At 36.7% G+C, this 12,378-nt stretch overlaps 1 protein-coding gene across 4 annotated transcripts in view; it reads right to left on the minus strand.

Annotated features, from left to right (window-relative positions):
- The window catches only part of LOC145675914 (sodium- and chloride-dependent glycine transporter 2-like), a 158,438-nt gene that overhangs the window by 73,947 nt on the left and 72,113 nt on the right, over positions 1–12,378 (minus strand). For 3 of the 4 annotated variants that reach the window (XM_081746712.1, XM_081746713.1, XM_081746711.1), the window contains 3 exons: positions 7,124–7,258; positions 5,128–5,356; positions 2,814–2,926 (listed from right to left, as the gene is read on the minus strand). In XM_081746712.1, the coding sequence (XP_081602838.1) occupies positions 2,814–2,926; positions 5,128–5,356; positions 7,124–7,258 (477 nt within the window). The remainder of the gene's footprint in view (positions 1–2,813; positions 2,927–5,127; positions 5,357–7,123; positions 7,259–12,378) is intronic. The other variant, XM_081746714.1, reaches the window with a different exon arrangement.

The raw sequence follows: 12,378 nt of genomic DNA on the forward strand, positions 1-12,378 counted from the left end.
TCAAATCCTGTTCAAACCAAAGTTCTTTCCTTACAAACTGATCGTGAAGATTTGATTTCTCATAAGAAACGAGCAATTCTTAACAATGTGGAAGCAAATAGCAGTATAGAAAAAATTTACGAATGTTTGGCAAAGGACAAATAATACCTGTGGAAATTACCAGGACAATTCGAAACAATTCATTAAACTACAGCATACACTTTTCAAGTTATTCTTCTTTGAAAGAAACACTGCACAATTTGTTAAACAAATTTTGGTTAGGGCAATCGGTTGAGTATTGGTATTGTGCTAGGCTTCCAAATGGAACATCTCTGTTTGATTTCCCATCAGGAAATATCATTTATCGTATAAAATAATGGCTGCAAACAGAGATTAAGCTGCGGTTGGAGACCTTACAGCGCATCGCTGATAAGAACCCGAATAAACAGTGTTTGCGTTCTTCATCATACATTATAATAAAAAAGTAGATTTCATATTAATGTTTATCTTTCTCTCTCTCTCTTTCTGTCTTCCTTGACGTTTCCCTATCATGTTTTTGCATCTTTAAAATCTCTCTCCCTCTCACACACACACACTTTATGTGAGTGGTCAGAGTTAAAACTGAGCCAATTTTGATGGCCTGGTCACTGGCCCGATCAACCCAGTCTGGAAAATCTGATTAACTGGGAATTGTTGCGTTGTACTATTCGTGGTGTGGGAATAATGTCTCCAGTCCTGGTCAATTCTGAAAGAAATACTGTTTAAACGCAATGAAATAAGTAAAATCTCTTCTTTGTCCTCCGGGTCACAAATTCTCAATCAAATAACCTTGTCACTACGGGTGGTCCATAAACTAATTCACATCACCTGACTGACACGATAACCCGTGTGAGCTCTAGCGTGTCCATCCTATCTGTGCAAATTACAACATTATATCCGGAATAGATGAAATGAAGACTGGATGATCGGAACGGATAAACCTTCAGAGATGACTAGAAAATTTCCTTTTTTGGTTATTTCAAAGGAGGATTTTATTTGTATTAGTTTGACACAAAATTCGTCTCCATCCTATAATTCAATGTGTTTTATTCACGTTTGAAATTCGAAACAAGCAAGGTCTACTACTTTCATAATGAGGATCCAATTTTTTCTTTTGAATATTTGGAATTCTACATTATGACAGAGTTTGGACTTTCATATAGGCTGTTTGTGATGGAAATTTAAGAGCAAAATAGCATTCATTCAATTATTTTCTTTCTTTTTCTTTTTCTCTTAATTTTTTCTTTCTTTTTCTTTGTTGAGTTTTAGTAGTTTGAGTGTTAGTAGGCTGGAATGGAAGGTATATCCTACGCTACGTACTGGGTTTATTAGAATTTATTTCGGATGCATACGGATTACATCAAATAACCACTACTAAATCTGCAACCGAACTACAGGAAAACAAAGCATGTGTGTTAAACTTTTGGCATTATCCTAGATGTGTCTCGGAGCTTTATAGTTTCACTGGAAATTGAGTATTTAATTTCACCACCAAGTTTGCTACTCATTTTGAAACAATGAATTTTTCAAGTATCCTCTGAAAACGGAACTTTATAATATTAGGATATTTTCTTGCTATGTTTAAATGCAATATTTTTATCTGTGCTCCCTTTTCTCTTTCTTCTTCTATGTCCTTTTCCTCTATCTGTCTCACTTCTGTACCTCTAACCCATATCTATTGGTTTCAATTTTTCATGACATATGTTTAAGTTTCTCTCTACATCAACTTATGAATCTTGTTTCTTCTTGGTTTTATTCTTTCACTTTATCGATAATAATATAAATAATAATATATTTTAAAATTAGAATTGCGCTCATGTTGTTTGCTGATTTTAGTATGGAACAGAGGGTAGACGAAGAGAAAGAGGATCTCTTTACCAGACTCGATTATGAAATAATAAATTGTATATTGTGTGGCCTGGCTGCACTGCATTAGATGTCGCATTTTCTCTTTTTTTCATGCGTAGTGTATAACAAAACCGTATCATTTTACTTCGTATTTGATAACACTATTATGTAGGTTAGTTCAGCAATAATTAGTTTCTTACATTTTATTTCCTTACGTTTATGCATTCTTCTTAAACTTTACTTGCAGACTGTGTCTATTGTGTGAATTTCAAGTGACTGTTTCACTTTTCTCAAATGTATAATAATCTCTTCTAGATAAAGAATGATTAGTGAATTAAGGAATAAACTAAACAATCTACCGTATTGACCTAGTATTTAACTCTGTATATCAATTGTAAATAATTAAGTTCAACTACTGACGTAATTTTAGACCTCGCGTTTCAGAGGGAAGAGGTTAAGGGACACAAACACATTCGATGGTTCTGATGTTTGATCGTGATTATTATTTATGCTGGAGACTTAACTAAGTAAAGTTTAAAGATACAGAATCCAGTTTTCAATTCTCAGTTTTCGTGGAAGTTACAATAAAGAATTAACTCAAACATGTATAAAAGATTTTTTCTGTTTCTATGAACTGCCAAAGATTTAATGATTTATTTTTACTTACTAAAATCGTTTCTACGTTATTCTTTCTCATGTAAACTACCTTTTCAAGAGAGTACTAAATATTATCTTAAAACACATTTGGCCACGAATAATTGTTTCACTGAGTCATAAGTAACGCAAAATTTGGTACTTTCAACTTTTCTCGAAATGAAATTTTCACACATTCACTGGTTCATAAAGCATGGGAATGGGTATATTCGCCAGTTCGTGTAAACATCGACGTTATGTTCATACTGAAATTCTTAAAATTTACTTACTCTACTTAAAGCAATATTGCTCACCTGATTCAGAAGTGAAATTGCTGCGAATAAAATGAAATATAAGGAAGTGCTGAAGTATCCCAAAGATAAATTCTGGAGATGCTGAGGAATAATTCCGAAAATTGCTTCAAATCCTAAAATCATAAGAATTATATTTTAACAGAATAATTTGTATACTGTAGTTAAACATGCAAGAAAAGTTTAGACGAAAGTCTCTCTTTTACTTTCCAAGTATATACTTACCGACACAGCATAAGCTCTTTTCATCTTTTTCTAGTTTTAAATACAAACAATTCATGTGCTTCAAATTAAGGAATGTATAATTGGTTGAAACGGGTACACGCAAAGGAGTTTCCTCCAATGCTAGCTCCTTAGTCGTTTGGCATCCATCAAGCCTGTAGTTGAATCGAAGATATATATAATGCTGAAATATTACGCTGAAATAAGACCAGCGTATTACGTTGAATTGATGCAATGTTATTTTAATGCATTTCCATAAATCAATGCCATATAGTCAATTAGAAGTTACAGGATTGGAGGTTACCATAATCGAAATCAGTAAAACTAATCTATATGTTCTCAGCATAAGATACTAAGAGAGCATGCGTACACGCATGGTAACATGTGGCCCTTAACGGACACAAATGAAATCTTTAAGTTTTACGTTCAACGTTATGTCGGCTAGGCTAAAAGAGGCGGTGATGATTACAAATGAATTAAACGGTGGAATGAAGGAAGTGGAAGCAAACGGGAGAACCCCGAGAAAACCCACGTACAAGGTCTTTGCTCACCACAAAATGCACTTGGCGCGAGCTGGGATCAAACCAAGAACCCCATGCACCAGAGGTGAACGCTCTACCACTGAGCCACCGCGGCCCCAGGTAATGGACACGTATTCAATATAACATTAACATGCCTTGTTTACGTCCTATTATAAAATACAAAGAATCTGTTTGTATCTCCACTTAAAGAAGAAAACCGTATACCGAATATATGTTTCAGTAAGTATGTAGTATTCACATGTAGAGATGGTTTATCAAGAGCATACATTTAAGTTGAGTCTTCTTGTTCATTTTTTCGTATAGACAACAGCAATTTCTTTCTTGTATGGTTTATTTTAAATCTGCAACATGTAAACACTCAGTGAAATGTTCTTCATTGCAAAGTTATAGAATTCGCAGTAATGTCCTAATTATGAGTTGATTCTTGATAACATTGCTTTCAAAATGGAAATATTTTAATACAGATATAAAACCTGAATCTTTCCCGGTGTCATGATGAGTATGGTTGCTTTCAAAATAAAGCGAATTGCACACTTTTCGTTGTTCTCATCATCAGAGTAAATTTATCAGAAAACAAAATATAAACATCTCTTATGTATGTACTGACGGGGAAAGGATAGAATGTGATTGATGGATGAAGACGTCAAATTATCTGTCAATCTATGGTCTCGTCCTCGGTTCGATTCCTGGTGGGGATACTCGGTGGAAAGTGTATAAAACGCTTTTTCAGGCCAGCCACCCTGAATGAGATTTTCCTCATTCACACCAGACAAATGCCGCAGTGATACCTAACTTATAGGTCCCAGGCCGCTTCCTTCCTTCCCCAATCCCTTCTTCCTTCTTTTTCCCCGGATAGTGTGATCACCGAGGAACGTCATCCCTCAAAGGTGACGGACTAAATGGCCCTAGATGCCGAAGGCCGAGAAATCTAAATTCTAAAGCATAAATCTATGGTCTCACTTAGAGAATCGACCAATCATTACGAATTCAATTGATAGCTGATTGTACGTCTGCATTTACCAATCACATTTCATCCTTTCCTTGCCATCACGTAAATCAGGCCCCAAGCCAGCCCAAAAATATAGAGGGGCCCGATCCAACTACATTATAGTTCATTTGCAAGCCTACCGTGAAACGTTTTCGGGGAGTAAATATTTCGGGAGAGTGGTCTCCCTAACTCCTTGCGGATACGGGCACGACATAAATACGACAAGCTTATGTTTGATTTAACTTTACCATGATTATGAGAAACAATACGTCAATTCTGGAAACGTTGAATATGTGCAATTTATCTATTAGTTATAACGAGAAAACGCATATTAAATTTTAATATCTCATGATCATGGACACCCGAAGAAGATTTTCTAGAGGTCATTTCCATGGTTGTTATATTACGTCTGGTATTTAATATACGTGGTTTGCCATATTACGCATACATTTTTGTGAACCAGGAGTATGCCCCGGACCCCTGACCCCTTCGGACGCCCGTACTTATGATGCTACTTAACTATTGATTGTAGTCAGAAGTTATGCTAGTTATAAGAATGTTTTACCTGTGCCTTCAATGGTGCCTATATTAACACCAGCTCCAACTGCCAGAGCCTGTACTGAGAATACGTAGATGACAGCAGTCGCAACAGTAAGTAAGTACTTGAGAAGTCCAACGAATATAACATCCTGTACAGGGTTAGTGTCGAAGGGCATGACGGTACCCATAAAAATATAAAATCCACTTGACAGAGCAGAAGTACTAATTACATCGAACACCAAGGAAGCAAAAAGCTGAAATAAACGCAAGATATAGTATAGTTTAAATACAAATTAGTAAACTTTCTTAGCACTTAATTTAAACTCAAAATTTTGTATGCACTTATTAAAAAATAATAATCATCCTCATTTGCCTTTATTGGTATTCTGCCTTTATTGGCAGGTCACTTGCCGCAGCTGAGAAGCTTCCATGCTCCACGGTCCTCCGCTAACTTCTTCGTCTTCGCGTATGATCTTTCTGTTTTTATATCATCCATTAATTGTAGTCTCCTTCGCCCCCTCCCTCTCTTTCCCGACACTATACCCTCTAGGACGTCCCTCATGATACAATGTTTTCTTAGGCAATGTCCCAACCAGTTTCTCTTCCTCTTCCTTATAATATCTAAAAGTGTTCTTTTCTCACCCACCATTTCTAACACTCTCTCATTCGTTTTGCGCTCAACCCAACTAATTCTTTCCATTCTTCTCCGCACCCACATTTCGAAGGCTTCCAGTCGATTTTCATCACCTTTACGTAATGTCCACGTTTCCGCCTCATACAGTACAACACTCCACACGAAGCATTTTATGAGTCTTTTTCTCAACTCTTTATTCAAGGTCCTACAAAACAGACTTTTCTTCCTCCTAAAGGCTTCTTTCGCCATTGCTATCCTTGCTTTTATTTCACGTTCGCACTTCATGTTATTACTAAGAATACTACCCAGATATCGAAAACTATTCACTTGTTCTATTTTCTCCCCTCCTACTTTTATATTTGACACAGACCCCTTCGTTCCAATCACCATGGCTTTTATCTTTCTAACATTTATTTTCATTCCATATTCTTCAAAGCCCTTTCTCATTTTTTCTAACATTTTATTGATTTTCTTTTCAGATTCTGCAACAAGCGTCATATCATCTGCAAATCTTATGCATCTAATCATTCTACCTCGTACCGAAATGCCATCATCATCATGCAGGCTCTTTTTCACTATCTCTTCTAGATAGACATTAAATAGTGTTGGCGAGAGGCAGCATCCTTGTCGAACTCCCCTTCCAATTGCACTCTCTTCCGTCAGTTCTTCCCCTATCCTAACACTTACTTGTTGGTTCATGTATAAGTTTCTTATAAGTCTTCTATCTTTCCATTCCAACCCTATCTCTGTTAGAACTCCCAACAACAATTCCCAATTCACGCGGTCAAAACCGTTTTCTAAATCAATAAATATAACATACACCTCTTTCCCTTTTTCTATAAATCTTTCACCGATAGCCCTTAATAATCCAATTGCATCTCTTGTGCCCTTGCCTCTTCTGAACCCGAACTGCTCCTCCTCAACTTCTTTATTATTAACAAATAAAAGATCTGTAATTAAATAAAAAATTTGTTCATCGTAATGTAGAAGTAAAATCCAAAACAAAATTTTCTCATTATTAAATATTATCTAACTCCATGGTGTATAAAACTCGGAGGTTCAATGCCACTTTCTCAAAAGTTTTCCATGACTTGTGTCCTTATCCAACTGAATCCAATTTCCTATCTTTGCGTGATTCATCTTACTATTGCTCTCCCATCTGGGCTTAGAGGTTTCTAATAGTCGCTTTTCGATTGGATTTCCAGTTAACACTTCGAAAGCCTTACTACTCTCTTCCATTTTGGCTACATGACCTCCCCACCTGATGATCCTAACAATGATTCATAAACGGTTTTTCAATGTTGACCCCGAAAGGTACTTTTAGATAAACGAATACCACGTATATTTCAAAATTTCAAAGAATTATTAAGAAGTTCCAAATACTTACTTGTGTTATGGGAATGTCATAGGAAAATACTTTTTTATTGCTCATAACAACTTTCAATTCCCGGTCGTAAACAACAAGTTCAATTATCAAACAGATAATGAATAAGATGTACACTATAAGAATTCCACGCGTTACCTATAATATAAAATATATTTTCATTAAGTTGCATTGAAAGTAGAATGACATTCTTATTCCAAAATATAAAACATTTTAAACATAAAAAGAAGGCTTGTTCACTGCTAAATATATCGAATTTATGGTATCATGTCAGAAGGGCCAGGACAAGTGTGTGACGACAGAAATGACACTAGTAGGGGTCCGCGTATATCTCGCTGAGTCAGCAAAAATTTTCTCGATTCTGATTGGCTGAGAGAGGTCACGTGACTTTAGGCCCCGCCCACGCGGGAAATTCAAATTTTCAGGTCACATGGTATGACGACATGAGTCACCCTGCGGGGAAATCCCTCACCAGGGATTTTTGAAATTCGTTCCCTTTTACGGGTAAGATGAGTGCTTATGATTGGTTGACAAATGTCACGTGATCTTAGACCCCGGTATATTTGAAATTCGTTCCCTTTTATGGGTAACATGAGTGTTTTGGTACCACGATGATGATTGGCTGACAGAGGTCACGTGATCTTAGACCCTGGGGTTTTTGAAATTCGTTCCCTTTTATGGGTAAGATGAGTCCTTTGATACCTGATTCTGATTGGTTGACAGAGGTCACATGATCTTAGATCCAGAGATATTTGAAATTCGTTTCCTTTTACGGGTAAGATGAATGCTTTGGTACCATGATGCTGCTTGATTGATAGAGGTCACGTGATCTTAGGCTCTGGGATTTTAAAAAATCGTTCCCTTTTACGGATATTTTCTCTGATGAGTACTTTGGTATCACGATACTGATTGGCTGATAGAGGTCACATGATTTTAGACCCGCCACACAGTGAACAGGTTACATGGTATAATGTGGGGAAATTCCTCACTCATTTGTTTTATTTTATGTGTAAGATGAGTGTTTTGGTACCTCGATTTTGATTGGTGGATAGAAGTTACATGATCTTAGCCCCCCCAGTCCATGAGGGAAATACAGAGCGATATGACGGCGATCCATCCTAGACCGGGATTTTAGAATTTTGTTCCCTTTTTATGGTTATGCGTAAAGTTCCCATGGAGGGTTCAACCTCCTCCTTAAATAACCCTTTTTGGTATCATGATATTGTACTGAAGTTTACCTTAAATATTATCATTCTCTCTTTGGCAGATAAGATGATTACCAGTTTTCTTACCTTGATGGAGATCCTGTCCTTGAATTAGTAGCCTATGTCTCTGGAAGTAACAATGGTGAAAGAGGGGTGTCGCTTGTAGATTTCTTATAACACATTGTTGTGAGTTTAAGCGATTTTTTTTAAACGCTCAGTAAGCGCTTCATTAATGGAAACAGTGTTGCCAGATTTTTTCTTACCTAAACTGCTCCGATTCTTTTCGAAATGGTTCCGCAGAGTGCAAGAAATTTAAACTAAAAATTTTTCGAACTAAAAAAATTTCAAAACTAAAAATTTTCGAACCAAAAAAGTTTGTTACTAAAAATTTTGAAACAAAAATTTCAAACAAAAGTTTCGAAACAAAAATTACAAAAAAATTTCGAAACAAAAATTACAAAAAAATTTCAAACTAAAAAAATTAAACAAAAAATTTCGAACTAAAAAAATTTAAACAAAAAATTTTCGAACCAATTTTTAAAAACAAGTTTCGAACTAAAGATGTAAACCACATTTGAAAGTTTTCAAATCAATTTTTTGAACTAAATTAAAAACCAAATTTTGGACAATAAAAATTCTTTAATTAATTTTTCAAACAAAATCATTTAAACCAAATCTTGGATATATTTTCCACCTTAAATTTTGAAGATTACCATTTATTTGAAAACAAGTGTTCAGGGTTTCAATAAATAATAAAACATATTTTTTTCAACTTGTTGTATTTTAACGAAAGGTATGTACTCTTCTCATACAATTTTATTAACATAATAAATACAGGATCTAGTTTAATGAATATGTTGGGCGTGTCATTATCTTCGAATCTTGTAGACGTATCCTGTAAAGAAAAAGAAGAAACAACGGATTACTTCATGAATTTCTTTTTTTTTCCTGAAACAATAAAAACGAGTCAATATTGATAAGAGAGAAATAAAACTTACTCGTAAATGATGGATCTGTTTAGGCTCATCTTCCTCCTCGGGTACAGGATGACTGCATTTCTTCCACTGATGGATGTTTACGAACTCTTCTGGGTACTGCATTTTTCTTGGTGTTGCTGCTTTATGGTCAAGGTTCCCCCTTGGATACGAGATTCTACATTTCTTCCACTGATGGTGTTGGTGGTTTATGAACTCTTCTGGGTACTGCGTTTTTTTTCTTCTTGGTGTTGCTGCTTTGTGGTTAAGGAGGGAAAAAAAGGAAAAGGAAAAAAGAAATGGCGGCCTTATTGGGTATTTACAGTTTTTTCTTCATCTTCTTCTTTTTCCAGTTCCAGTTTCCGTTTTTTAACGTACCCGTACGGAACCGTATCATAGGAATTGAGTTCTTTAAATCGACGTTTTGTGTACTGGATACTGTACATTTTTTCTTCTTTGCGTGTGACGATGGTATGGTCTTTGATCCTGCATATCTTATGGGGGATAGTGATGGTGACTTGTCCACGGCATTGATTTGTTATCATTTCTTTTAGCGTATTGAAATTTAATTGCTGTCCTGCACCATAGTTTAATGTAAATCCTCTAATTTTACATATGTAGCTGGTGACGTTGGTATCTGGATTGTATATTTCTAAGCTATAATTTTTCGGTCCTCCACTAACAAATGTCTTGATGTACGCTCGTTGTCCATAAGACTCCATCTCATCCGATAAGCATCCCAAGTACGTAGAAGGTTCAATGGTTGGCTCCCCGGGCTTTTCTGTAAATATCACAGAATCCGTGTCGAAATATAAAACACGTTCCTGCAACATTTCCAGGTACTTGTACAGTTCCAGACGTGCCTGACATGTTGTAAATGCACCTAACACGACATTGGTGTTTCGGTTTTGAACAGGCACATGTTCATTGTACTCCCAGAACGCATACAACATCGTATCATTGATGGGTACAATTTGATGGAGTTTAATGTCGGGGGAAGTGAGTTTTTCATAAAATTCTTCCGGCCGATCAATAATTGTGGTCTGGCTAAAGTTTGAACGTTGCGAAAGTTTTCCCCAAAGAGCGTTAACACAAAGCTTAGATAAACTTCTTCGTGCAGGATTATTTTCAATTTTGGTCGGATCCAATGCAATACCTTCACGCTCCAGGACGGTTTGTATAAATTTTGATTTGTCTTCTTCGGTCACACAGGAACTGGGCCAGCCAGAAGCTTCCATTTTCGATTTCAGAAACGTATTGATATATTCCGTGAACAAGCCACCTGTTTTCGTGATGGGATCATATTGTTCAATGTCATAATCCCAAATTTCAAAGATTTCCAACGGTTGATATCCTAATTCTATTGCTTTCTGTATTTCATATGATACCCATGTTCCAGTGAGGCACCGCTCCTGTTCGTTGTGTGTACACGTTGCTGTAGGGTCTGGGTTCATTTCTTCGGCACACGCAGCACACAGTGGAAAGAGTAGTTTCTTGTTACATCGGTAAGGCAGGAGACCATGATAAAGATGGCGACTTGGTAATATCGTCATTTTGATCAGACCATTGACTTTATTTATTGGTGGTATATTTTCATCACCCTGTAGATAAATTCTAGGATGTCCTACAGGGTATTTAGCACACTTATTTATGTAAGGATAAAGCGAGACAATATCGAAATATTTTATTACTTCTCCTGCTTTTTCGTCGACTTGGTGGTACAATTTCACGCAATTGGTCCTTCCTCCAAAAAAGCTATCTCTTGGATTTAATGGTCTGCGGTTCATGTACGGATGATTCTTCAGATACGTCGCCATTGCTGGATTTTGTTTCAAGAATTGTTTAAATTCGCACTCCCACATTTCATGTACAATGTACCCCAATTCACGCAGTCTTGCATTTTTTCGTTGCGTTCGTTCATAACGGAATTCCATGGTGTCTTCTGGATTGCCATAGATGGGCTGATTACGGCCTGTAGTAATACATACTTTACACCCGTGATAAAAGCAGCCGGCATGCTCGTAGATGTGCTCCTCTAACGTCTCAGGATCCTGGTAGTAGCCATCAACATGGAATCCCGCAATAAACACTTCTTTTTGTCGGGCCGCATGTAAGATTTGTTTTCCTTCGGTTTTTTCAATGTAGGCCAGCCATTGCATTGCAGCGATCGATTGCGTACTTCTCCATCGATAGCCATGTGCCGGTAGAATTCCAATGGTGTTGGGTTTGAGGAAATTCCGGCGGAATACTAAATTGGAAGCACTGGCAATCGTGATCGTCTCCAAGAAGGGATTCACTTTGGTTTCTACTTCAAATGACGTCATAAACGAAACGCATGCTTGTCGCAGTACATTGACATCTTGAATACAATACTTGATAATTTCTTTCTGAAAATCAAACGTGTCATTACGATGATCGTTGTACCACTGCATGAACTTGTTCCTGTCTTCGACGGCCATTTCATCTGCACCATAATACTTCGTTTCTGGAAGTGGTCCAATATATGATTGATTTTCTTTGGTATTGAAGAAATGGGGGAAGTAGCCTTTGGTTGTGGGTAAATTGAACGCTTTTGACAATTTGCTTAATGCCATAGGCAGGAAGTTCAACGAGTCAATGAACGTCAGATTATTCAAGGTTAAACTCAGTATCTTGGTCCCATTTAATATGACGTCAGGTCTCCATTGGCATTGTTCGACCATGGTCTTTAGGATAAAATGTCCATCGTAACCCTTCGAGTTGTGAGCAAGACAGAAAATCCTATTTATATTGGGACGACGTTCCCGCAAGTACTGAAGAAAATTATAAATTGGATCCTCTCCTTGGAAAATATGCTGGCGCTGACCACACGTACTGCAAGACTGCTGGATATTATCGTTTTCAACACATGCATAACATACTTGTTGTGCAACCAATAAATTTGGAATGTGTACATACGTATTATCGCCAATATTCGTGTCCTGCATAGATTCTATATCATAGAATATCAATAATGCTTTCTTTGCGTGCATGAGTGAAGGAACACCAGGTTTCAAACACTGTCGATCGGGAAGCATAAAACATTGATGCGATCCTGGAA

This window comes from Thermobia domestica, chromosome 18 (assembly GCF_964235325.1).
Source record: "Thermobia domestica chromosome 18, izTheDome1.hap1.1, whole genome shotgun sequence".
Lineage (NCBI taxonomy): Eukaryota > Metazoa > Arthropoda > Insecta > Zygentoma > Lepismatidae > Thermobia > Thermobia domestica.